At 54.3% G+C, this 27,313-nt stretch overlaps 2 protein-coding genes across 2 annotated transcripts; both read left to right on the forward strand.

Annotated features, from left to right (window-relative positions):
- The first annotated feature begins 7,107 nt into the window (after nucleotides 1-7,107).
- Nucleotides 7,108-20,827, forward strand: HAAO (3-hydroxyanthranilate 3,4-dioxygenase). The gene is made up of 10 exons (XM_057740921.1): nucleotides 7,108-7,319; nucleotides 9,331-9,409; nucleotides 14,543-14,626; nucleotides 14,938-15,044; nucleotides 17,598-17,687; nucleotides 17,979-18,022; nucleotides 18,309-18,454; nucleotides 20,200-20,268; nucleotides 20,460-20,542; nucleotides 20,640-20,827. The coding sequence occupies exons 1-10, from the start codon at nucleotides 7,240-7,242 to the stop codon at nucleotides 20,716-20,718; spliced, it is 861 nt and encodes a 286-aa protein (XP_057596904.1). The 5' UTR covers nucleotides 7,108-7,239; the 3' UTR covers nucleotides 20,719-20,827.
- Nucleotides 20,828-23,558: 2,731 nt separating this feature from the next.
- On the forward strand, nucleotides 23,559-25,002 carry OXER1 (oxoeicosanoid receptor 1). The gene is given in 3 exon segments (XM_057740920.1): nucleotides 23,559-23,601; nucleotides 23,604-23,988; nucleotides 23,991-25,002. Coding segments are annotated over 3 exon segments (1,113 nt in total). The 5' UTR covers nucleotides 23,559-23,571; the 3' UTR covers nucleotides 24,689-25,002.
- Nucleotides 25,003-27,313: the final 2,311 nt, after the last annotated feature.

Raw genomic sequence — 27,313 nt, forward strand, 5'->3', positions numbered from 1 at the left:
CTTGTAAGGTCCTTTGAAGCACAAAAGTTTTTAATTTGTTAAAGTTCTATATTTAGTTTTATAAGAAACTGCAAGACCTTATTTCCAAAGTAGTCATGCCATTTTATACTCCCACCAGCAGTGTTGAGCATTCCAATTGCTCTGCATCCTGGTCAACACTTGATATTGGCAGGTTTTTAATTTTAGCCATTCTACTGGGTGTATAATAGTATCTCGTAGATTTAATTTGTATATCCTTGATGACTAATGATACTGAACATTTTTTTGACATGCTTATTGGCTATTTGTGAATCTTTGTGAAATGTTTGTTCAAATCTTTCACCCATCATTTTGTTGTTTTTTTGTTTTGTTTTGCTTTTGTCTTTTTCATTTTTTGGGTTTTGATAATTTTTTTGAATTAAGTTGTAGGAGTGGCTGATATTTCTCAGTTTCCTCATCTCTAGGTAGCAGGTATGAATTCCTCCATGACACCTGGGCTACAAGAAATGCCAAGCTCAGCCACTGTCCACAGGGCCCTGGACTCATAAGACCCCGTATGTCCACTCCTGTCCAAGGCATGTGGGATCCATGCCAGGAAGAATGAGGGGGAAGCCACAGGATGTTGGGGGGGTGGGGGAAGAGGGCAGTGGGAGTGTCTAACACAGAGTAATGTGAAAGGAGGTAGCATTCATGGCCCCTGGCAAAAAGGGAAAATAGGACCAGCTAGCTGTAGAATATTATCTCCACGGGAGGAAGGATAGAGGAAAGGGAGGGGGGGAAGAGCTCACTGGCCCTGGAGCCAGAAAAAATGGAAATGTAGCAGATATATACGCCAAACTGAAAGCTCATAGCAGAGCTGGCCTGTGAATGCCTCCCTGAGGACTTTCTGCCTGTGAGATGACAGGGAGACATAAACTTCCTGCTCTATTTGCAGAGAGCCCTGAAAAGCTGACAGTGACCACCATGTAGATGAAGGGATTTCTCCTCAGCTGCCCTGCCCTGTCCAGTGGGGTCATAGGTGCAGCTGCAGGCTCCATCCCAGGGCCAACAGCCAACTTTGATTACATTAGAGAAGCAGTATATTGGTGGGTCAACCCCTTTTATTACTTGATGCCCCGATCTTAGAATCTAACCATCCCTGAGTTGCAAATCACAACCATCAAGAAATCTTTTAATACAGAGAATTAAGCTTATAAAAGTATATCAGTCAGGGACTTCCCTGATGGTCCAGTGGTAAAGAATCCACCTTCCAATGAAAGGGGACACAGGTTCGATCCCTGGTCAGGGATATAAGATCCCACATGCCGCAGGGCAACTAATCTCGCACATTCTAAACAAGAGCCCATATGCCGCAACTAAGACCTGATGCAGCCATTAAAAAAAAAAAAGTATATCAGTCAGGAAACAGAAATCATGCCAGTTATTTAACAAAGAGAATGTAATACAGAGAATTGTTAACTAGGTTTACAGTTGTTAACTAGTAACTGAAAAGTTAAAGCAGTATCACAGAAGTAGCAACTGTAAGAAGCAGTTACTACCTCCTAGGGCTGAGGCAACCAAAGAAGAAGTTGAATTACTAAAACTTGGAAAGTGGAGGAGGCCTTCTGCAGAATTGAAACTCAGACCTCTGAGAGGGCATGCCAGCTTCTGGAACTGGTATCGCTGATGGGGTCACCTTAAAGCTGATTCTTTGAGAACTGCAAATTGGATTTAGAACCTGCCAAGGGAAGAAGCCAAGGTGATAAGCACAGGAGCCACAGGCAGACAGGAGACAGACAGGAAGCAATCAGGAAAAGTCCCCTCTCCCTCCTCCATCCCTACAGTCTCCCTCTATTACCTCCACTGTGCAGGGCCTAACAGAACCAGCTGGCAAAGCACAAATGGAGTTTGCAGAATCCCAGACCCTGCATTATAATGCAGAGTACAGAAAGTGAGTTTGGAGCTGAGAGACAATAGCTTAATAACTGGTTAATACATTAGGAAACCTATTAAGACATCTAACTATTGACTGTATAAAACTTCTAAATAATAATCTAAACAATATCAACATAGAAGTTGCCAGTAGGGAATTCCAGGAGGAAGTTAAATCTTGTCCAGATTCCTTTATTCCTGACTTGTTCTAGGGGTGGATACAGATGCTTATTAACAATACACATTAGAAATTACAAGTCTACATACAGGCATGTGCTTGAAGAATAACTACTAGACACCCAGGAATAGAAGGTAGAGCAGAGAATGGGTCAATGAAAACTTAGTCAAAAGTCTGTGTAGTGGACATGGTTCACTACCCTCCAAGCCTTACTTCCCACCTCCCAGTCATGAGCCAGAGTTTTCTGTAAATATCCCACCTCTCCCCCACGGCCACACACCTTGGGGGACGCCAACTCCGCCTCCAACTTCAAGTACAAATCTTAATTTGAATCAATCAATCAATCAGAATATCATTCCCTTCATGCCAGTAAATGGTTCAGGTTGGGGCATGTGAACCTTGTATTGCCAGTAAACACATCTGCTTCACTTGGGGGTAATTTTGCCCCCCAGGGGCATTTGGCAGTGTCTGGAGACATTTTCGGTTGTCCCCATTGGGGCAGAGATACTGGCATCTAGTGGAGAGAAGCCATGCATGTGCTAATCATCCTTCAATGCAAAGGACAGCCCCCCCACAACAATTATCCATCCAAAATGTCAATGGTGCCAAGGTTCAGAACCCCTTGTCTAAAGGAAAAGCTATGGATAATTTAGATCCCTTTAGCCCTCGGGGAACCAGCCTTGGGATGAAGCTGATACTGCAGGTAGCAGATCTGAGGAATGGAAAGAACCAGTGTCTTTGATGACACCACTAGGTCACAGGCTTATCCTCCCTCTGGGTATCCAGTTACATAAGTCTTTAACTTTCTCTTGGATAAGCCACTGTTTAACTGGGGTCTCTGTTATTTGCACCAATGAGTACTTTGATAAACTAGAAAAGAGATAATTTGTATAACACAACAGGTCAGGCTAATATAAACCTTTAGAACTACATTCTAAGCAGAGAATACACATTCACAAAGATTGACCACAGACTAGCGGCAAAGGAAATCTTAACACATCCCCCACCCAAAAATAATACACAGACCATCTTCATTCACCACAATGCAATAAAATTAGAAACAATAAACAAAACAAAATGATAGCCGAACAAAAAACAAAACAAAACAAAACCCCTCAAGCCAACCATATGTCTAGAAAATTTAAAACAGACTTGTAAATAACACAAGTTAAAGAGACAGCAGGGCCAGAACACAGATTTCCAAATAACCAGTACAGTTCATGATCTAGCCCTTTTATTCATGTTTGTTCTTTAAACAGTTGCTGAATTATATGAAAGGGAGGGAAAGTGCGAGAGAGGGACAGACAGAGACAGACCAAGGTGAGCTGGGATAGGGATCTGCTGGAGAAACTAGTTCTGTCCACTGACAGAGTGAAGAGATCAGAATGTTATCAACAGCCACATTCAGCAAAGCCTAGAAGCATCTACTGGCTTTAGTGACCTGGGCAGGCAGCCACCATCCAGAGGAGACCAGAGCCAGGCACCAGCAACCAGGACAGGTTCTGATGAGCTCTGGTCTTAGGGCAGAGACTGCTTTCTGACTCCATGGTGCAAATGAGCTCCTGTGTGCAGAGGGGAGAGCTCGCTGCTGTGAGCTGCTAAGATCCAGAAACTAGAAGGAAGCCATGGGTCAATAACTGGAAGGAGTCCAGATGGCTGTGACTAAACAATGCCGGAACACCCAGATAGAATTCGAAGTGTTGATTTTTTGAACATTGGAGTCAAATGGTGCCCAACATCTTTTCATGTGCCTCTTGGCCATCCATCTGTATGTCTTCTTTGGAGAAATGTCTATTTAGGTCTTCTGCCCATTTTTGGATTGTGCTGTTTGTTTTGATGATATTAAGCTGCAGGAGCTCTTTGTAAATTTTGGAGATGGTTACCAGGGAGGAAGGGGTGGGGGGAGGGATAGTTAGGGAGTCTGAGATTAACATGTACACACTGCTATATTTAAAATGGAGAACCAAACAACCCAATCAAAAAATGGGGGGCAGGGCGATCTAAATAGACATTTCTCCAAAGAAGACATACAGATGGCCAACACACACATGAAAAGATGCTCAACGTCACTCATCATCAGAGAAATGCAAGTCAAAACTACAGTGAGGAACCACTTCACACTGGTCATAATGGCCATCATCAAAAATCTACAAAGAATAAATGCTGGAGAGGGTGTAGAGAAAAGGGAACCCTCCTACAGTACTGGTGGGAATGTAAATTGGTACAGCCACTGTGAAAAACAGTATGGAGGTTCCTTAAAAAACTAAAATTAGAGCCACCGTATGACCAGCAATCCCACTCCTAGGCATATATCTGGAGAAAACCATAATTCGTAAGGATGCATGCACCCTGATGTTCATTGCATCACCATTTACAATAGCCAGAACATGGAAGCAACCTAAATGTCTATTGACAGAGGAATGGATAAAGAAGATGTGGTACAGGGACTTCCTAGGTGGTGCAGTGGTTAAGAATCCACCTGCCAATGCAGGGGACACGGGTTCAATCCCTGCCCCAGAAAGATACCACATGCCACAGAGCAACTAAGCCATGACTATCGAGCCTGAGCTCTAGAGCCTGTGGGCCACAACTATTGAGCCCGTGTGCCACAACTATTGAGCCCATGTGCCACAACTACCAAAGCCCACATGCCTAGAGCCTGTGCTCCGCAACAAGAGAAGCCACCACAATGAGGAGCCCACACACCACAATGAAGAGTAGCCCCCACTCATCTCTGCAACTAGAGAAAGCCTGTGTGCAGCAACAAAGACCCAATGCAGCCAATAAATAAATAAATAAAAAAGATGTGGTACATATATGGAATGGAATATTTCTCGGCCATAAAAAGGAACAAAGTTGTGCCATTTGCAGAGAAGTGGATGGACCTAGAGGTTGTCATACAAAGTGAAGTAAGTCAGAAAGAGAAAAACAAAGATTGTATAATATTGCTTATATGTGGAATCCAGAAAAATGGTACAGATGAATTTATTGGCAACACAGAAATAGAGTCACAGATGTAGAGAACAAACTTATGGTTACCAAGGGGGGAAGGGGGAGGGGGTGAGACGAATTGGGAGACTGGGATTGACATAGATACACTAATATGGAAAAAACAGGCAACTAATGAGAACTTATTGTTTAACACTGGGAACCCTACTCAAAGATCCACAGTGACCTAAATGGGAAGGAAATCTAAAAAAGAGTGGATATATGTATACATATAGCTGATTCATTTTGCTGCACAGCAGAAACTAATACAATATTGTAAAGCAACTATTCTCCAATAAAAATTAATTTAAAAAAATAAAAATAAAATGGATAACCAACAAGGACCTACTGTATAGCCCAGGGAACTCTGCTCAATATCATGTAACAACCTAAACGGGAAAAGACTTTGAAAAAGAATAGATACGTCTACGTATAACTGAATCACTTTGCTGTACACCTGAAACTAACACATTATTAATCAACTATTCTCCAATATAAACATAAAAAGTTAAAAATAAAAAAATAAAATGCAGGGTAACTGTCATTCTTTTCTTTGAACTACATATCAGAACATCTGTTGGGCTGCAATCATGGAGGATTTTTTTGCTTTTTAGTGGGAATTCATTCATGCCTTTATCCACCCACCCGACCGACTATTTAACAAACATCCAAAGCAAACCTCACACATCATGGATCCTTGGTGTTTCATGTGTCACTGTTTACATCTCCTCTGATTGCTTGTAGATGAGAAAGATAAAGAATATGGTTTGAGTTATTCTGGGCCGAAACAAGATTCTAGAAAGAAATGCTCAGCAAAAAGAAAGTTCTAAATAAATAACTGAAAAGACAAAGGAGGGAGAAAGGGGGGAAAGGGGGTGGGGGTGCGTGGAGAGGAAGCCGGAGGATCCCTGCGGGGGAGGGCAGGAATCTGTCTGCTATCTGACTGGGTTTTGATTTGCACAGGGAGCCCCTGTGTCTGAGCGTGCTGAGAAAACCCTCCCACCCCAGGCAGCAGGGAGAGGCCAAGATGCGATGGGGGACAGGAGTCGGAGGAGTTTCGAATGTCTTAAACTCTGCAGTCTGGATTCTGGTGTCTGAGCTCGGTTCCTTCTCCCCCATCCACCACCTCCCCACCACGCCCTCCTCCAACACACACGCACAATCTTCCTAAGAACTCTGAGTCGGGAAGAAAGAGAAGAAAGCAAGTGTCCAATTGTCCGTCCCTCCTCCTCCGCCCCCACACAGGCAAGCATCCTTTCTGGCCCACCCCCACCACCCCCGCGCGGATCCCGGGTCAGTGCCTCTCACCCCAGGCTGGAACCATTAGCCCGTTAGCTTTGTCCGCCATGCCCACCCCGGGGAGGTCCAAGTGTCCGTTTCTTCATCTGTAAAACTCCTCATAAATTGTGGTATGACTTGAGTATGCGCCCAAGACACGAAAGGAACTGGGAACACTGCCAGGCACCTTGTCGGTGCTCCACCTGCCCCCTGTGAACGTGGGCGAGGGGACGCCCTCCCCCCACCTGCCCCCCAGGAGCCCAGCCTGGCGAGTCCCTGGCTTGCGTCCGGGTTCCCAGCTCTGCGCCCACCGTGCTTCCTCCCGTCCTCTCCCGAGCCAGCCACAGGCAGGGCCCAGCAAGCCTCACCGAGCACATCTGCGGACTCTGGCCTGACCTCTGTCCTTGTGGAAGGACGGGGGGCTAACGTCAGTGGGGCCCCATGGTGGCCGCTATGCAACCCTGAGATGGCTGTGCAGACATTCCCAGTTTTCAGATGAGGAAGCTAGGGTCTCAAGCCAGTGCGAGCACCCCCTGTACTCAGGCGCTCGGCTTTCCAAACCAGCCTTCGCCCCCTTACAGGACTTCTTCGGGGGTATCCCTGGGGGCCCAAGCGGAAAGTCTGGGGACAAGGGATAGGGAAGGTTTTCGATCCTGCGTCTCGCGTCAGGATGGGGAGGGGTGGGCGGCGCGTCGGGGCTGTGTTGCAGGGCTGGGCGGGGCCGCGCGGAGCGTCCCGGGCTCCAGACCCAAGTCCAAGAGGGGCCCCTGCGCGTCCAGGGTTGTTGCCCCGCCCTTTGACCCTTGGGATGCTGATTAACCAGGCCGCCGATAGGTGGGCGGGCGGAGGGGCGCCCCTCCGACGGCGCCGAGGACGCGGCTCAGGAGCGCGGCTCCCGGGAGGCCATGGAGCGCCCGGTGAGAGTGAAGACTTGGCTGGAGGAGAACCGGGCCTCCTTCCTGCCCCCGGTCTGCAACAAGCTCCTGTGAGTCCCACGCACGCCCCCATCCTCCCGCCCTGTCCTCACCTCCTCCTCCTCCTCCTCCTCCATCTGCACCCCTCAACCTCCAGCTCCGAGTTCCTCCACCTAGAAGCTTGCAGAAAGGGGGATGCCATCCTCATGGTGCTGAGGGGAGGGTGAGGACGGGCTGTTCCGGGTTTCACCACCCTCATCTGTTCCTCTTTCTGGTGATTACGTGAGGTCTTGCTGTCTGAGGACGGCTGGGTGACTGGGACTAGAGAGATGTAGATGCTAGATGGCCGCCCTGTCCCCCAGGGCTGAGAAACATCGCTCCAACCCCCCACTGACTCTCAGAAATGGGGGGGGAGGGCGTGGGGAGGGGGGCGGGAAGGTCCATACCCCAGAATTTTAGTGGAACCGAGGTCTGGGGACAGCCCAATCCTACACTCACACTCTGTCCAGGAAGCTGCAGGCAGAGGGTGAAGTCAGAGGGTCAGCTCCTGTGGGAGGATCTCTATTTGGTGCTCTTCCCAGGCCCCCCTTTGCAGCTGGGCCCACACACAGACTTCCACCAGGCGCTCGCTAGCCACCTCTGCCCCCAGTACCCAACAGGGCTCCCGGTGGTCCAGCACAGTCTTCCTCCAGCAGACCTCTCAGCCCTGCCCTGTGGTCCCTTCACCTCCTTCCCCTTCATTTGCCTGGGTGGCCTGGCTTCCTACACTTCCCAGCTCCGGGTTCACAGTCCTGTCTTTGCTGTATCCCCAGAACATCTCCAACAGGGCAGCTCCTCAAACCACACAGCTGCAATCACTAACACTTAGACAAGCCGGACACTGCCAAGTGTTTTCACATCATCTCATTTAATTCTCCTAGTAGCCCTACACGGTGGGGTTTTAACAAGTAACTTTCCCAGTGTCACAGAGCTAGTGCGGGACAGGGTCCAGACCACACAAGGATCCAAGCCCACGCAAGAGTTTGACGCCGAAGTCCACACTCTTGTCACTGCACGATACTACAATGGTCAACATCTCCCCCAAAATCTCGTCTCTTCTACTATTTTTGTCGCCCCCAGCTCTTTCCTCCACTTCATCCCGGTCTACAGTCTTAGTCTCAGCCCTCCATTTTCTTCCCCTAATAGTGTCACACATCCGTCTGCTCCTCTCCAGCCCCACGGCCACTGCTCTGGTTCCACCCGCGTCACCCTGGGCCCTTCCAGGCTGCCCCAGCCTCCAGGGCTGCCCCAATATTAGTAATCGCAGAAGGCAGGCCTTCCCTTTACTCATTCAGCAGATGCTCGCTGAGCACCCAGCACTGTTCCGGACCCTGGAGATTCACAGGACGCAAACTGACAGAAGTCCCTTCCCGGTGGAGCTGCCATTCTGGTGGGAGGAGGCAGCCGATAAATCTAACCAGACAAGGGGTGCAGGCCGGCAGGCACGGGTGGGCACAGGGCAGCACAGGGGCTGCGCCGGCTGTGAGCGAGAAGTTGCTCCAGGCCTCTCCTAGCCCCTGGAGGTTTGGCTGCAATCTTTGCATTCCTTGGCTTCTGCGGGGTCCCCCCCGTCTCCGCCTTTATCTTCACGTGGCATCCTCCTCATGAGTGTCTGTGTCTAATAAGGGCACCAGCCCTGTTGGATTGGAAGCCCCCCTACCCCACGCCAGAATGACCTCATCGTAGCTTCACGCGTTACACCTGCGACGACCCTGTTTCCAAATTAGGTCATATTCTGAGGTACTGGGGTTAGGACTTCAACATATGAATATAAGGCAGGGGAACGTAGGAAGCTGCTGGAGGGTTTTGGGCAGAGGAAGGGCACAGGCCCACACACAGTGGCAGATACACACACAGACGCTTGGGTGCACAGGGGCACACCGGGATGAGGGTGCACGGCAGTGATGCAGAAACAGCCCTCTCCCTCTTCCAGTGTACCCAGGCTCCCTCCAGCCACCCCCCCCCCCCACACACAGGCCCCTGCACCCCTCCTGCCCTTCCCCACGAGCTAACTCAGGACCCCTTCCCCCTCATCCATTGCAGGCATCAGAAGCAGCTCAAAATCATGTTCGTCGGGGGCCCCAACGTGAGGAAGGACTACCACGTGGAGGAGGGTGAGGAGGTAGGCCTGCAGAGCGCCCCCTCCCTGACCCAGCCCTGGGGGAGGAGACAGTCCCCCTGCCGGGGCCAGAGCCTGCGGATGGGAGAGGGGGTGATCAGATGACTGGTGGGGGACGGGGGCACAGCTGAAACCACAGGGCAGAACTGCTGCCTGAAAGTTGTAGGCACCTAGTGACACCCTTGACAGCTCCATCCTCAAAGGAACCCTGCTGGGGAAGCCCTGGGAGATAGCCCAGCCTCTTCAGGTGTGAGAGGCTCCAACCGTTGGTCATCCGCTCCCAGCCACAGGGGCCGTCCATGCTCGGGGCAGGGGAGGATACCCTGGTCCCCTTGTCGCAACCTGAATGATGCAAGATTGGCCTCCAAAATGAGGCCCAAATGCTGAGAAGGACCTAGGTGCTCCACTCGGGTCCCAGGAGCCACGTTCTCCGGGAAGAGCTGGGGCTGGGAGGCCCCCTCCTCGCCTGGAGGGCACAAGGCACATCAGTTGCTAGGAGCTATTGGACGGAGGGCGGGCAGGGGGGAGGGGGAATTTGTACTGAACACCCTTTTGTACCTTGAATTTTGAACTGCATTTCTGTACTACCTACCCCAAAGTAAATAAACAAAAGTAAACACAAAGAAAAAAGACGGACCCTCTTGAGAGACGCAGATGGGTTCCCAGCTATCAGAGTCTCTGGTGGCAAAGGATCAGTGTGGGGGCCCCCCACCTATCACCCCAGGGGCCCTGATGCTGGGGTTCAAGGTCCAGGGTTCAGCTTGGTCGCCAGCCTCCTCCCCCAGCACGGGTGTCGCGGCCGTAGCCTGGGGCTGGAGGAAACAGGAGACTCGCTCACTCAACAAGTATTCGCTGAGCACTTCACGCGGGGGTGGGGACAGAGAGGGGAGGACCCTGGGCCAGCAGGAAGCAGCCTGGGCCAGAGTGGGGCCAGAGCCAGCCAAGCCCGCACCTCTCCTGCCTCCCAGGCCCCGCACCTCTCCTGCCTCCCACTTCGCACAACACACCTCAGTCACTGGAGACCGTTTTCCTCTGTGGAAAAAATCAAGAGGAAAATCAAAACTACTGAGAGAAGATGGGATTGGATTAGGAGTGGCCCCGGTGGGGGACGGGGCCAGTTACAGGGTCTTTCCTGCCTGCCTCAGGCAGCCTCGGGCCCCCCATCTTGTCTTCCAGAGGCTTCCACTCTGTTAGCCCAGGTCTCAGTGCCCATCTCTCCCATCTCCCTCCCTCCTTCCTCCCCTTCTCAGCCCCACCATCTCTGTCCCAGCCCCACCTTGGGGTCGCCTCACGTGGGTGAGTATCCACTGAGGGGCCCCAGCCAAGCCCTGACTCAGCTGGGTCTCTGGCAGGTGAGGAGGGCTGGCCTGAGCAGGGGTCCCCACGGTGGAGGGACCCTCGGGGGTCTGGGAGGAATTTGGCTAGAGGTGGGTTGGTGATGGCTTGGTCCCACCTGAGGCGGGGGAGAGTGCCAGCCACAGGCCCCGGCAGCCACAGGGCTGAGGGTCAGCCCCCTCTCTGTCCCTGCCTGTCCTCACCCAGTGGGAACCCGAGAAGATGGTGGGGGCCAAGCGCTACCCGCCACACAGACTCCACTTACCCGACTCCTTACCTTTGGGCGCACAGACGCGAGGGAGCCTGGGCTGGGAGTCGGCTCGACCTGGAGTCTGCCTCTTACCAACCCTGTGATTTGGACAGGGCCCCTCACATCACCTCTCTGAGCCTGTTTCCTCGCAGCTCGTGGGGGACACTGGCTCCTGCCTGGTGGAAGGATGCAGTGTGTGGAGGGGATGTGCACAGAGCCTGGCACAGAGTTTAGGTGCTTAACACACAGGGGTTCTCTGCACCCACAGCCCCTCTCTGGCCTCACCTGCCTGTTCGGCCTTCCCAGGCTGCAGAGGCCAGAATCGATTCAACAGCTGCCTGCGCGGTGCAGTTAATCTTCTAGTTAGCCCCAGGCCCCAAACATCATTTACTTGCAAACAGAGCCTCATTCCTTCTGGATTGCCCAGGGCTGCTTGGGATTTTCTGCTGTTCAGAATCTGCACCTCTGCTCCAAGCTAGGCCTCTCCCTCATCACAGGACAGGGCTCTAAAATTCCACTTCCTTTCTAAGTTTTCTTTCTAAATTGTTTAATGGCTACTAACACCTTGTAGCCTGCCCAGAAAGGGCTTAGACTTTGGCCCAGACCATCACTCCAACTCCACCCCGCACTCCAGACTTCCCTGATATTTGCAGGGCCTAAGGGCTTATGGCTCCCTCCCTAGAACTCTCTAGGCTCTTTCTCTTCTCCCTGCCCCCCACCATGGAAGGACACCCCCCACAAACACGGGCTTCTTCCCAGCTGAGGGGGGTTTGGGGCAGTTTGCTCCCTAAGAAAGCCTGAGAGGTTTTTTTGTATTTGTTTTCAATAACGTGCACGAATTATTTTTAATAATAAAAGTAAACACTGTTTATTGTAGAAAACGTGCAGAATAGAGAAAAGACAAATGTAAACGTATACCTCATGCATAATCCCACCACTCAGGGGAGCCACTGTGAAGCTGCCTGGTTTCTTCGTGTATCGCTACATAATTACAATCCTGGGTGTAGTTTTGAATCTTGCTTTAACATGATGATTTTAACCCTTTCCCATTTTATGAACAGTTATCCAAAAATATAGTTTTTAATGGCTGCATAATGTTCCATATTTTGTCTCTATCGTAAAATAGTGCCATTTCCCCTATTGTTATTATTGGCATTATTTTTGCTATTCCTTCCATCACCAATAGCTAGAGGTGATTGAATGCTATGTGTTGAGTACCTTCGTGTACAGCGTCCTGGGCAGATATCACAGCAATATTCTGAGTAGATGCTGTCATGTTATTTTTTTATTTTTTAAAAATTTATTTATTTTTATTTATTGCCTGCGTTGGGTCTTCGTTGCTGCGCATGGGCTTTCTGTGATTGTGGAGAGCGGGGGCTACTCTTTGTCGCATTGCTCGGGCTTCTCATTGTGTTGGCTTCTCTTGTTGCAGAGCACAGGCTCTAGGCACATGGGCTTCAGTAGTTGTGGCTTGCGGGCTCTAGAGCGCAGGCTCAGTAGTTGTGGCGCACGGGCTTAGTTGCTCCACAGCATGCGGGATCTTCCCAGACCAGGGCTGGAACCTGTGCCCCTGCATTGGCAGGCGGATTCTTAACCACTGTGCTACCAGGGAAGCCCAATACTGTCATTTTATAGATGAGGAAACGGAGGCACAGAAAGGCTAACTGAATTGTCCAAAGGTACACAGTGACCTGGCCGAGCCATGTATGTCCTCCATGAGGCAGGTACTTTTCTGATTCACTGCAGCCACTTTCCTAGAGATGGAATGACTAGGTCAAGCTGTAAGGTGGCCAACTGTCCTGGTTTTCCTTGGACTTTCCTGGTTTCAGCACAGAAGGTCCCGCATCCCAAGAAACCCTTACTGGCGTGTGAGCTGTGAAGGCTCTTCCTGCCCTTTGCCAAAATTGCCCTTCGGAGGGGTTGTGTCAGCTTGCCCTCGTGTCAGACTATGAAGCTACATTTCTCTAGTTTCCCTGAGCTCACTTGATTTCTCTTAGTAGACTCTGGGACAAGAACCTATGTCTCCTCTAACTCCTTACATGATAATAGCAATTATTATTATTAATAACACCCCTTCAACTATTTGGCTGGGGTTTTTAACACCCATGCAATGTGCGACTACTAGAGAGAAAATGTGTCTTCCTCCTCCTCCTCCTCCTAGTGCCATGGGTGATCTCAGTAAACACATTAATTAGGGGTTTAGGATGGAACAGGAAAAATGCACTAGGAGCCCTGCAGCACACCACCCCCATCCGCCCCAGGGAGACGGCAGGAGGAGAGTGCGTCCATCCCCAAAGCCCCCCATTCATCCCAGCTTCCAGCGTCGAGTGCACCATTTACATGGCCAGCCGACCTCCGGAGGGATTTGGACCAGCAGATCCCCATTCCAGGGCATCACTGTGGCCGGAGGAGCCAGCACTGGCTCCAGAGCTGCACTCAGACTCAGGTCCAAACTGCTGCTCCAGGACTAACTTTGGGCAAGTTGCTTCACTCTCTGAGTCTCTTTTTTTCTTTTCTGCGGAATGGGGCTAATAATATTTTTGGAGGTTGTTACAAAGATTTCTGATAATGTACAGGCATACCTCAGAGATATTGCAGGTTCGGTTCCAGACCACTGAAAGGGAGCAAATGTTGCAATAAAGTGAGTGGCCTGAATTTTTTGGTTTCCCACCACATGTAAAAGTTATGTTTACACTATACTGTAGTCTATTAAGTGTGCAATAGCATTACATCTAAAAAAAACAATACACATACCTTAATTTAGAAATAATACTGTGGGGAAAATGGCACCAATAGATTTGCTCAATGTAGGGTTGCCACAAACCTTCAGTTTAAAAAAAAAAAAACAGCGCATATCTGGGAAGTGCCATAAAGTGAAGCACAATAAAACAAGGTCTGTCTGTATAGGAAAGTGCTTGCCCAGCCCCTGGGATACAGTAAATGGGTGTTTCTCCTAACTTGGCTGATGGGTCCCTGAATTGTCCAGTAAGCAGCTCAGCCAGCCTCCTACCCTCAAGCCAGACATCAAGTGTTGTGCCCTGGGTACTTTTTGTTTGTTTGTTTGTTTTAAAGGAACCTTTAAAAAAATATTTATTTTTGGCTGCATTGGGTCTTCGTTGCAGTGTGCGGGCTTCTCAGTGCAGTGGCTTCTCTGGTTGTGGAGCAAGGGCTCTAGATGTGCAGGCTTCAGTAGTTGTGGCACATGGGCTCCGTAGTTGTGGCACACAGGCTTAGTTGCTCCACCGCACGTGGGATCTTCCCTAACCAAGGATCGAACCCATGTCACCTGCATTGGCAGGCAGATTCTTAACCACTGCGCCACCAGGGAACTCTGTGCCCTGGGTACTTTGTTCATCACTTTAATGTGTCCCCAGCAGTTTTATCTGTGGACTGTGTCAGGGGATGCTGGGGCCTCAGGCAGGAGTGACCGAGCTGCTCATAAACTCTGATGCCTTCAGGAAGTTTCTCAGGTTTCCTGGTAAGAACTCAGGCCAAAGTCTTGGAAGAGGGAGTGAGGAGGGTCCGCGCCTGTCTGCTGTCCTATCCCACAGGTGTTTTACCAGCTGGAGGGCGACATGCTTCTCCGAGTCCTGGAGCGAGGGAAACACCGGGATGTGGTCATTCAGCAGGGAGAGGTGAGGCTGGGCCCCAGAACAGGAACCCCCAGGGTCTACTCTCCTGGCTTTGGTGGAATCTTGTGCTCTCAGCCTCTTCCTGCCCTCCTCCCTGCCTGCCCTGCCCTGCGCTGGCCCCAGCCCTGTCCTCACCCTCAGGCGCTTCCTCCTCAAGGCTGCCCATCTCAGCACAACCTGACATCCTCTCTGGTTCCCTGGGTAGAGGCTGGGCAGAGAGGAGGCTGACTGGACTGTGGTCAGCTGGGGAGGCCCGGGACGCTGCGGCACTGAGGTCTCCGTGGGGGACTGGCACCTTGTCCCCACCCCTGCAGATCTTCCTCCTGCCCGCTGGGGTCCCCCACTCTCCACAGAGGTTTGCCAACACCATGGGGCTGGTGATTGAGCGGCGGCGGCTGAAAACGGAGCTAGACGGGCTCAGGTAAATGGGCCTGGTCTGGGGGTCTGGGGCAGAGATGGGGCGGGGGCAAGCAGTAGGGTAAACGACCCTAGACCCAAGAAGGCCACTCAGCCACCACTAAGAGGGTTGGCGGCAGTGGAGAGCCTGCATTTGCTGGCTGATGGGGAGGGGTTGGGGTGGCTGGCAGGGTAGGTCTGATGATGCGGGGGAGGGGGGTGTTCTCTGCGACCCCCCTGGGAGCCCATCAGCCTGACACCCTCTGGCTGGGCCCAGAACATGCAGGATCTTAGTTCCCCGACCAGGGATCGAACCCCCTGCAGTGGGAGCGTGGCGTCTTAACCACTGGACCACCATGGAAGTCCCAGAACCTGTGTTTTCTGCACTGAGGTCTGCTGGAGAAGGGCAGGGGGATGGATGCCAAGGTCAGACCCACCTGGCCCAGGGCAGCCCGGAGCACTGCTGCTCCTCCCAGCCTCCCACCCGAGTTGAGTCTTGGTCAGTGCACCCCTCTGCTTGTTTCTCTTCCCGGCTCATTCCACACCCAGCGCTGACATTTGTATAACACTTGCTGTGTGCCGGGCACCGCTTTGTGTGTATTTATTCGTTTAATCCTCACAGTGGTCCTGTCTGGCGGGTACGTTTACCATCTGTACTTTACAGATGAAGTAACTGGGCCCAGGGAAGTTGAGTTTGCTAGAAAGTGGCCAAGCTGGTGTTATAGAGAAATCTGAAGTTAGGGCTGGGATGGCCTAGGTGGCAGTGTGAGTCAGCACCAAGGAGGGGACGAACGTGGGTGCAGAGAGGGGCGCGCTGTTTGTGTAGCCGATTTCTAGAGCAGAGTTCCCCTCTGGGTCCATTCAGTCACCCGATTATTATCCTCCGAAAGGAGGACTCAGCCTGTGGTTTGGGGGACCCAGATTTTGCCAAAAGCTAAGCTGCTTTTTCTATTTTTTAACTAAAACAATTAAATTTTCCCAACAAGGTCCTGAAATCAGGATACTTTGCCCCACATCTTCTGTTATAATGAACATCTAAAAAATTCTTCCCTTTTTTCTAATTACCAAAGTCATACACATTCAATCTTGAAATCTGGAAAAATACAAGGGAGCAAAATGAACAAAATTAAAATGACTTGTCAAGAAAAGGGTAAATTTGATAGTAATTGAATGATATCTCAATAAAACAAAATAAAAGAAAATATAGAGAAAACAGAAAATGTCATCCCACCAATTAAAGCTAACAAAGCACGTAAACTGCCATCTCGTCTTTTTTCTATACGTATCTACACCTTACAACGTTGCAGTCTTATTGCAAGCATAGGCTTGAGTTTTGCTTTTTTTACATAAAAAAACTCATGAGTGTTTCTCATACTATCAAATGCTTTGCAAAAAAACCACAACGTTAATGGCTGCAAACTAATCTACTGCAGAATAGTCTGTTGTAGAAATAGCTGCCTGGCCTTACATTTGAAAATAAAATTTTTACACGGGGCTTTATATGGGGAGTCTTTAGTGATGGAGAGGACGGCGTCTTCAGTAACATTTTTACAGCAAATTCAATAACAGATTTCATCTGGCTGCTTTTGACCTTTAATAAAAGCCAGGGGCTCAACAATAAAATGCCACTCTGAAGGCAGTTCCTGGAGGGCATCGAGGTCCCGTTATGAGGCTTTCTGGTGGCCAGCTCCATCCCAGGATAGAACTTAGGGTGTCAGGCAGGGTGGATGAACTGTGTGTCTGTAAACCGTCTCCCATAAGCAGGACCACTTCTCTTTTTCTGGAGGAGCTGAAGAGCAGAGCTGGCCTGGCCTGGCCTGGGTGCTGAACCTGGGGGGTTAGGCATTCATTCAGTAGATGTGCTGCCCCTGCAGGGCCCTGAGGCCCAGCCCTGGTCTGCCAGGCGCTTCTTAGGCCAGGGGAGCTGCACACCAAGCCAGGCTGGGGGCCTGGGTGGGCTTCAGGGAGTCTACTAGAGGCTTTGTGTACAGGCATATGCACCTTCCTCCGGAGAAGAGGCCCAGCGCTTTGTTCCGGTTCTCAGAGGCATTCATGACCCCAAGAGGAGAAGGACCCCCTCCACTGGGGGACATCTTCAGTCCGTTGGTTCCTTAACCTGACCTAGAGTGCCAGCTGCAGGGTGTGGATCAGGCGCAGCCTCAGCTTCCTCTTTTAAAAAACATTTGTCACTGATGCTGTCTATGCTTCTAAGGCTGTCTCTAGTCTGTCCTGCTTCTGCCACGTACCGGCTGTGTAATCCCTACCAAGTTGCCCAGCTTCTCCCTGAACCTGAGAGTTCTGTCTACTTTGTAAATGGTCAAGTTTGGGGAACCAAGAAGAGCTATGGGAACGGGGGCAATGACAGCCCTCCCACTTTGGGGTCGCACAGGGGCTCCTGGGAGAGCCGGGTGTGGATGAGCTCGCATTGGCTACTAGGCTGCGCTAACAAGGTGAAGCAGGCGGTCAGCCCTGCAGGACCAGCCCGGGCCCAGCCATCCACAAGCAGAGCCAGGCTTGAGGGAGGCTGCCCTGAGGATGCACAGGTGGGGAGCTGGGTGCCCGTCCTTTGTTCTGGCAGGTACTACATAGGGGACACCACCGATGTCCTGTTTGAGAAGTGGTTCTACTGCGAGGATCTCGGCACACAGTTGGCCCCCATCATCCAGGAGTGAGCTCCCAGCCCAGCCCCTGCCCCTCCCTCTCCTGAGGCCCCCTGCTATGGCAGGGGAGAGCAGACCCAGCCCCGCAGTGCTCCTCGGCAGTACCTGCCAGCCTGGAGCCATCACGCCCAGGATTTAGGGAGAAAGTCTGCCGCTCCCCAGGCTGCGAGGGCCCCCAGGCTGGAAAGCCCCCTGGGGAGGGGAGGGAAAGGATGGCAGATAGACAGCAAATCATGGGAGGGCACCAGGAGTCTGTGTGTGTCCCACTAGCTACTCCTCCTCCCCCTTTGTCCCTGCAGGTTCTTCAGCTCTGAGCAGTACAGAACAGGAAAGCCCAACCCTGGTGAGGCCACTGGAAACCACCTTTCTCCCTCCCCTCCTCCCTCCCTCCCTCCTTTTTCCAGAGAAGGGTGAGTCTTGGCCCTGGGTACCAGGGAGTCTCCTTTTGAGTAATCTGCCCTGTACTCAAGGCACGAGAAGATGGCACCAAATAGTGCCATCTTCTTGTGCCACTGGCTGCTTGGTCCCTGCGCTGGAGCCAGAGCCCATTGCAGTGACTGGGAACTGGGCCCGCTGGGGCTGGGCGGGCGGGGCCTGAGGACCCTGACCACGGTGTGCTGTGGATGCAGACCAGCTGCTCAAGCAAACGCCCTTCCCGCTGAGCACACGATCCATCATGGAGCCCATGTCCTTGGAGACCTGGCTGGATGGTCACCGCAAGGAGCTGCAGGCGGGCACACCCCTCAGCCTGTTTGGGGACACCTATGAGACCCAGGTAATGCAGCCCTGGGCCACCCGGGGTGTCTGCCCAGCAGCCCCGGGAGATGGGAGCTAATCGCATGTGGACACGCACACTCACACGCCAGTACTGGAGGATGTGGCCACGAACGTGGGCCTTCTTCTTTCCTCCCTGACTCAGAGAATTTGCTATGAGTGGAAGCCCGTGGAGGCTATGTGGTCCCCAGCAATCTTTCTTTGCCTTCTGAATAGGGGGTTGCCTCATCCACTGAGAGGTTCCTGGGGGTCTGGGGTCATCCACCTGCCAGGACTTCCTGGGCCTTTGACCAATCATAGTCTTGGGAACAGGAAGGGAGAGAGATATATGGGAGTGAGAGTTGGGTAGAGAGTTGCACAGAGAGACCCAAACAAAGCTGGCCTCCTTGTATTCAACATGTATTGAGTGCCTATTATGTTTCAGGCTTTGTTAGGAAAATAAAATAGAGTTACTGCCTCAGAGAGTGTATGGTCTGGTAGATGGACAAGTTCATCCGCAATTGCCATGATCATGTGATACATTCTTTGGTAGAGAAGTTACAGGAAGCCATAGGAAGATAAAGGAGGAACCAGGCTATGAGGGAAGTCAGGGAAGGCTTCCTGGAAGAGGTGATGTATAAGCTCTGTTTTAAAGCTATTGTAGGAGTTTGCAAAAGAAAGAAAGGGAGATGGAGAGTGCATTCCAGATGAAGGATAAGCCTGAGCCAGGCTGACATTGCAAACAGCTGAGGTTGGGGAACCAGGACAGGGGAGTGGGGGCAGCAGCCACAGTTGCTAGATGGCCAAAGTCGCAGGCAGTGCCCGTATGCTAGCAGCTCTCCTGGGCTGGCCACGGTGCAAGGATGTAGCCTGGAGACAAGAGTTTCACCCAAGTGTTGAAGCAGGGAGTGGTGACCAGGCTAGAGAGGTGTTTCAGAAAGATCACTGTAGCCTGTGTGAGGACTAGACCAGGAGGGCAAGTGTGGCGGCAAGGAGACCTGCCAGGAGGCTCACGTTCGCTTGTGCTTTACAGTTTGCCACTGGTACCTCCCTTGGAGTTTGAATCAGACACCCCTGTGGAGGGATGCTCACTGGATGCAGACCTGCCCTAAGAGGCCTGGCCAGCAGAGCCCTACGCGTATACCAAGTGCTCCACCAAGCCCCTCCCACCCCATTCTTTCAAACCCCTCCTCCTCCCTGCTTCAGTTCACTCCAGCAAACACCTGCTGAGCCCCACGCCGGGCCGGCAGGAGCTTGGCTTGCACAGCAGCTGTGGGCGTCCAAGCTGATGCAGGTCAGAACTACTTGGCCTCCCTCTCCCTCTCACTCATCCCCTCCCATCTCCGTCCTCCTTCAGCCAGACTCCTAACATCTCATGGAGGAGGGAAGGTGGACATCCTCTGGGGAGTTCATGTGTGTGTGCTACGTGCGTCTGCAGCGTGCCGTGTACACATGTGCCTAGTGTGCCCCTGGTAGGTGTGCCTCCATACGGGTCAGCAGTAGTTGTGTTGTGCAACAGAGGGACCCGATGTGCACATGTGCGTGAAGGGCAGGCACGTGTGATCCGGGAGAGCCGGTGGCCAGGGGGGCCTGTGGCCTGGGCAGCCTTCCTCTCTAAGACCAGGTCTCTGCTCTGCACGTGGAAATGAGGCTGTGTTGTGGGCCCCACTCTTGCCCCACACAGGCCTGGTGTCTGGGGGCCAAGTTCAAGGCCATTTCCTACGTGGGGCAGGAGGCACCAGAAAGATCTGTGTCACTTCCTACCAGGTGATCGTCCACGGACAAGGCAGCAGCGAAGGCCTGAGACAGGACGTGGATGTGTGGCTGTGGCAACTGGCAAGTGGGGCCCCTGGGAGAGGGTGGCCCAGCCTGCCGTCTGCCCGTGGGGACCAGGCTGCCCCTGGGCCTTGGACGCCCACAGCCCGGACTGGCTCCCAGGGCCGCCTCATCAAGGCCGACTCAGGGACACTCAGACAGGTGCTGCAGCCTGACAGCCTCCTTTCCCTCCTCCTACTCCGTTTTCCTAGGAGGGCTCCTCGGTGGTGACGATGGAAGGACAGCGCCTGAGCCTGACCCCCGATGACAGCCTCCTGGTGCCAGCCGGGACCGCGTGAGTACTGGGGAGGACTTTCCCCCAGCTGTGGGACTGCCCCCCTTGCCCTGGGATCCCAGCCTTGTCTGACCCCCGCCCCTCTGTGACGCCACAGGTATGGCTGGGAGCGAGGCCGAGGCGCTGCGGCCCTGTCCGTGACCCAGGACCCCGCCCGCAAGAGGCCCCTGGGGTGACTGGCCCTCCTGCTGGGGGCCCAAAGCAGCCACAGGGTGTGCCCGGCGCCACCCCTGCCAAGTAGCTCCGCCAGCCCCGCCACTTCTACGTGTGCTGCTGCCGAGTGACTCAGCGTCCCCGGCCGCGCCCTGGACAGCATGGTCATCCCTCCTCCTCCTGGGCTCCTGGGGGCTGTAGCGCCCCTTCTCCCTAACAGCCCTCAGCCCCCCGCCCTGCTCCCTGAGGAGGCTCCTCTCCATCCTTCTGTCCCCAGAGGCCGCGCAGCACGTGTCTGCCGCCAAGAAGGTCCTCAGTAAAGTCTTCCTGGCAGACGAGCACCTGTGGGTCTGCACACTCACAGCCTGTGATCTCTGTCAGATACCGAGGGCTTCTGTGATTGTGTGTTGGGGGGCAGGGGGAGGTCTGGGGCACTGGGTGGCCGTGACCGTGTGGAGGGTCTCTGATCGGGTACCCCTGCTTGTAGAGGAGCGCCCGTGCCGTGTGCGTGGTCCCTTCCGTGAGCTCCTGTGCCTGTCCTGGGGCACCGCTAATGTCGTCCCTCTGCCTCTTTCTCTTTCTCACTTATTCTTTTTACATAACTTTGAAAAATAGCATCTGTTGAGGCTTTTCTCCCCAATAACTGAAGTGACGTGTGCTCCTTGTAGAAAACGCAGAGATGTTAAAAACACAGTCCCCTCAGCTGGAATGAACCACAGTTAACACACAAAGATCATGATGAGCCTTAAGAGGGGCACGAAGCTTGGCAGGAGCTTGGCGGCAGCGAGAGGGCCGTCCGGCCTCGTGGCCCTGCTCCCCCCTGCTGTGCACAGGCCCCCGTGGGGCCCAGGGGTGCTGGGGGCCCCGGACGCAGCAGTGGGTAGAGACGAATCATGCAGCCTGCAGTGGGAGGGCGGGGCTCGGTGTCCTGGGGCTTCAGTGAGAAGTCGGTGAGTGGTTGCACGTGGCGGGAACTGAAGCTGGATCAGGATGAAACAGGTCCCTGGGCAGAGTCCACGCTGCCTCGGGAAAACCTGGGCCCGAGCCCGGCCTCCCCCGCCCCAGCCTGCCGGTTCATTGCTTGATCCCCTCCACTGACGGGCAAAAGAGACCCCGACTTTGCTGAAAGGACTTGCAGCCCTGAGGGAGATTGGGACCTTCACCCACCCACCTCTCTGGAGGATTTCCTCTCCTGCAAGCAAAGAATGAACACCTCTCCCTTACTTTCCACCAGTCCAGGGCGGTGAGGGCAGAGACTGGGCTCGTGCCTGGGCTGCAGTGATGCATTGCTCTGTGCAGGAGTGGAGGAGAGAACACGCGAGTGCCCTGGGGAGGCCCCCTGGGCAGGGTGCACGTGGCCATGAGAAAGGTCCCCTAGTGCCAAGGCTGGGCCTAATCCAAGACAAAAATCATGAAAATTAGAGCTCATCTGTTTTTCTGAACTCTGTGCCAGGGAATTTGCTAGAAGTTTTTACATATATGACCTCATTTAATCCTTACAGCTCTCCAAGAAGGTGGTAACACCCCATTTTACAGATAAGGCTCAGAGAGATTTGGAAAGCAGGCAGCTCTGTTTCCAGCCCAGGCTTGTCTACATTCAAAGCTCAGGCCAGTGGTCCCACCACCCTGCGCCCTGTGGTTGCGGCCTGTCTGCCCTCAGCCTTGGCCAGTGGGAGCCCAGGGCAGGGGAAAGGCCTGGAGGATGTGTGGGAGAGGGACCAAAGGCCACTGTGTCTAAAACCCGGAGTCTCAGGCAGTTGGCAGCACGTGGCACCTTGCTGACCACAGCCATTGGGCATGGGGGCAGGGTGGGGGGAGGTGGTGGTGTCAGATCCTGGAGCCTGGAACCACAGCCTCTCTTGGTGCTGTCCCAGGTCCCCAGGAGCCCTTGGCCCTCATCTCTGCCCACAGGCCTGGCCCCACAGGCTCATGAGAACACCAGGCAGTGGGAGAGCAGGATTCGTACCTTGTCTGAAGCCAGCCCCAGCCTCCCATGCCCCTCTCTGCAGTGAATACTGGGTGATGGCCTGCCAAGTGGGGTGGACAGGGAAACTTAAGGATTCTCAAGATTGGTCTGTCTGTGGGAGAAGCCCCCAGATCCCCTAGCCATGGCAGTAGAAACTTGGCAGGCAGCTCCTCTGCCTGTGGGATGTGCTTCATCATGGATGTGGACTTGGGACCATCACAGACTTTAGAACCATCAGGAATCTGGGAATAGAGACAGCAGGCTGGCGGACCTACAGCAGGCTGTTGCCACCAGGCTGTGAGCACGACAGTCGAGGTGTTGACTGGACTCCCGCCTCGCTCTCCCAGGACAACGTCTTGTTGGATCTACATCCCTGCTGCCAGAGCTGGTGGGGGCAGGGAGGCAGCCGCCCAGTCTGTATCTATGATGGGGGTGGGAGTCCGGGGGGGCTCTGCATGATCCGGAGAGCTAGGAGCTGCCAGGACCAGCTCCTGCCTTCAGGCGAGCAAATGTCTGACCACTCAGGGCTGTGAACACGCTCCCCAGCTTCACCCCAGCTGGGCCTTCCTCCCACTCCAGGGCTTCTCTGAGCCTCCAGCCACACCTGCCAGGCCCCGCCTCCTCCTCTGCCGGGGCAATGCCGATGCCAACCCAAGGCTGGGCTCAGAGACCTCCCAGGCCGGCCACCCTGTACCTGGGGGAGGCAGGGGGGGAGGGAGGGCTGCAGGGTTCCCCTTCACCTGCAGATAGGAACCAGGGTGTGTCTTAGTGGCCGTGAGGATGCTGCTGAAAGCCCCAGGATGTTGCGTCATTGTGGTGGCCAGCTGGTAGCGAGCACTAACCCCTGAACACTCGTGCAGGGGTAGGACGACCCTAGAAACTTCTCTCAGGTCCATGGCCCAAGCAGCCCATGGAATTTCATAACCTGAGCTCTCCCTCTTCCCTTCCTTCTCTCTCTCCCTCCTCACCCCTCCCTCCCTCCCTCCCTCTCCCTCCTTCTCTCCCTCTGCCTTCACCACTGCCTTGGGGTCCCCTGGAGAGGCCTCGGCTCCCTGCCACCCGGCCCCCTCCCCTGTCGTGTCCGCCCTCCTGGCGCCAGTCCTGGGAGTGGAGTTTGTCCTGGGCCTGGTGGGGAACAGCCTGGCGTTCTTCATCTTCTGCTTCCGCGCGCGGCCCTGGACGTCCAACACCGTGTTCCTGGTCAGCCTGGTGGTCGCTGACTTTCTCCTGCTCGTCAACCTGCCCCTTCGCGTGGACTACGACTCCCTCCATGAGACCTGGTGCTTCGGGGGCACCGCCTGCAAAGTCAACCTCCTCCTGATCGCCACCAAGCGCTCAGCCGCTACCTGAAGGTGGTATGGCCCCACCATGCGCTGAGCAGGGCCTCCGCGGGGGGAGCTGCCTGGGTGGCCGGGGGACTCTGGGGGACCGTCCTGCTCCTCAATGGGCACCCGCTCCTGACCAGCGCTTCCAGCCACTCCTGCCTCAGCTACCAGCTGGGCACAAGGCCCTCGGCCTGACTCCGCTGGCACCAGGCGCTCTTCGTGCTGGGGTTCTTCCTGCCGCGGGCGCTCATCCTCTCTGCCACGGTGACCCTCACACTCGCCATCCGGCGCCGAGGCCTGGATGGGCAGGTGGGCCCCCGGAGGGCCATGCGCATGCGGGCTGCGGTGGTGGCCGTCTACACCGTCTGCTTCCTGCCCAGCATCATCTTCGGCATAGCTTCCATCCTGGCCTTCCGCCTGCGTGACTGCCGCACCCTCGACATCTGCTCGCAGCTCTTCCACGGCTCCCTGGCCTTCACCTACCTCAACGGTGCCCTGGACCCTGTGCTCTACTGCTTCTCCAGCCCCAACTTCCTCCATCAGGGCCGGGCCCTGCTGGGCTTCACCCAGAGCTGGCACGGCCCAGGTAGCGACGAGAGCACCTACCAGCCCTCTGCCTGGCACTGGGCGGCCTCTAGGAAGGTGGTGGCCACTAGGAAGCTGCAGGCAGAGGTCTCGCAGGAGGTTTCGGAGGAGGGGTGAGCAGGAAGGTCCCTCCCAGGACTGGGGCTCTGCTGTGGTGCTGCAGGAGGGAGGACTGCCAGGATCTGGCCTGGAGGGACAGGGTCACTCCCTGGACTGTTGCCAGCACAGGGTGCCTCAACCAACTGGACAAGAGACATCTGCAGGAGCCAGGTGGGTGGCAGGGAGAGAAAAGGTTTATGGCTTGGAGTGGTGTGGCCGGGATGATGTCCCTATGGCACAGAGCAGATGGGGACAGGCAGAGGCTGTGGGAGCCCCAGCTCAGACAGAGGACCACACAGCTGCCCTGTCCTGGGGCCAGAGCTGGAGGACTGTGAGAGCAGAAGTCTTGCTTTAGAAATTAGCTGCATTTCTGTGATCTCCAGTTTGTCTTTTTCAATACTAATAAACTTCCTTTTGAAAATGCAAGCCTGCCTCAGCTGTTCTAAGGAAAACCAGTAAGTTATCTTTGGGCCCATCTGGCCCTGGCGTCAGGAGGAGTCAAAGTAAGTTCCCCAAGATGAAGGGGACAGAATGGGAAAGCTGTCCAGGGCACTGTCCTTCCACAGTGATCCTGGAGCCCCAGTGTGTCCTTAAAGTCAGAGCACTTCGCTGGGAGAGGTCCTCAGGCTCACGCGATGCACAGCCCACCTGGACCCCAGGGAGGCCCTTGCCCTTCTCTCCTCTGCGACCACGTGAGGATCTTCAGCCTGGAAAGTTACCACTTGCATCCAGCTCAGGCTCCCGGCTGAGCTCAGACCCCCTCGCCTGGCTTTCCTCAGCCCCCAGTAACCTTCCCTGGCCCTGGGACCTGTGGTGGCTGCCTCCCCACCAGGACAGGACGCTGTGTGGGGGCGGGGGCCTCCATGTCACCAAGAGCCGGCTTACCGCCCTCCCCCAGCACCAAAGCCATCCTGCCCACCCCTCCCCCTTTCTGTTCTGTATAATATGCCTGTGTCAGTGTCTGAGACCACCTGGGCTAATCCATCTGTTGATCTGGGGCCCCCAGGCACAAGGCATGTACCTGGCATGAATCAGGGGTTTCTTTGCGGGGGGGAGTGGTTGGCCCTATTGTCCACAGCAGAAGTCACTGGGGGTGCATGGCCCTCAAGACTTCCAAAGGGCTACACAGAAATCACTATAAAGCCCCAAATATGCACCTCCTGAACCCCGTGTGTCCCCAGCCCTAGCCACCTCAGGAGAATGACCACCTGCCCCCAGCACACACACCCCCTCCCCACTAGGGGGGACGGAAGGGCCTGGGAAAGGTTCCCCACTCATCACCCCAGCCACAGGCCTCTGGGCCTCAGATACAGGGTCTGACGATGGGGGCCAAATCCCCTCTCCCCAGTTGTTTTCATCCTCTTAGGCTAACCCTCTGATATCATGGACAGGGAGGCCCTCCCTCAGTTAAATGTCCTCAGGAGTGATGACCAAGGCCCAGGAGAGTCATGCATGTCCCAGGAGGGAGGCATGTAGATACCAAGTGGATGTTGTGGTGGGAGACAGAACGTGTCAGGCAGAGGGAGGTGGCCTGGGGAACGAGTTGGATGGGTATTAAAACCATTCTCCCAGTGTGTCTCTCGCCACCTCCCCTCTTCCGAAAACTCACCAGCCGCTGTCAGAAACCCACACAGATACTGAGAACCCAAAACAAGTGATGGACATGGGTGTGCCACCTGTGCCCCTCCAAGGGGGCTCCGCGGGGACCTCTGCCCCCCATGGGCCCCTGCTCCATCCTCCACTCTGCTGCTGCCTTTTTCTCGCGGGTAGAGCCACTCCTAGGAGCTCCCCCACCTCGCCGCCCTCTGCCATCGCAGAGACGAGCGGGCCACGCCTGGGCCAGCCCAACCTCAGCCTGAAATTTGTCATTTCTCAGTCAGACATTTCCATGAGAGGTCCAAACCCTCCTGGTGTCTGGGGGTTGAGCACTTGCTCGTGGAGCACCGCACCCCACCCTCACCCCCCAGGGGCACTAACACGTGCGCTGCATGAACACCGGGCGCCTTCCCTCAGGTACCCTCTCTACTCACGCTTGCACCTGCCAGGCTTCGGAGCCGCTCTAGGGGCAAACGGGGCTCCACGTGCCATTGCCTTCGTGCTTCCTCCTCCGGACCCTTCCCCTCAACACCGCCACCACGTCCCCCCACCCTCCCGGAGCCGGGCTCGTTCTCCTGCCCTGGTGGCCCCGCGGCCTGCGTGCACGGCTCCCTCCCCTCCGCGAGAAGTCCCAGGTAGATGCTGCTCACGGGGTCTGGGCCCACGCTCCCAACCTGCCCTGGATCCTCCCTGCCCCTCACTTAAAGCTGAGGACTGCTCTCCCTACGGACAAGGCACTCTCTAGAGGGGGTCTGGGTGTCCCCTCATGGCAGAGAAGCAGGGCTTCCACACTCTGCATCCACACTCCCCTTGCACGGAAGGACCCCCGATCCTAACCTCGGTCCCGACCCACTGTATCCCTCTCTGGACTTAGTTCTCCATCTGTGACATGGGAACAGTGATCCTGGCCTGTGCCCAGCTCCAGGGGTTAGAGACGGAAAGAACTGATATGCCAGAGCACTGAGTGAGGAAGGCAGTTACTACGGGGTGGCAGGGGGTGGGGGCAGGGGACAAGGGGTGAGAAAGTTTGCGAGAGGAAGGGGAGGG

Source organism: Hippopotamus amphibius, chromosome 7 (assembly GCF_030028045.1).
Source record: "Hippopotamus amphibius kiboko isolate mHipAmp2 chromosome 7, mHipAmp2.hap2, whole genome shotgun sequence".
Taxonomy (NCBI): Eukaryota; Metazoa; Chordata; class Mammalia; order Artiodactyla; family Hippopotamidae; genus Hippopotamus; species Hippopotamus amphibius.

Coding starts and splice junctions, on each gene's coding strand:
- HAAO (XM_057740921.1), top strand. CDS start 7,240: ATGGAGCGCCCGGTGAGAGTGAAGACTTGGCTGGAGGAGAACCGGGCC. Junction 17,688..17,978: donor TTGGCCCCCATCATCCAGGA/GTGAGCTCCCAG, acceptor TTGTCCCTGCAG/GTTCTTCAGCTCTGAGCAGT. Junction 18,455..20,199: donor GGGACACCTATGAGACCCAG/GTAATGCAGCCC, acceptor ACTTCCTACCAG/GTGATCGTCCACGGACAAGG.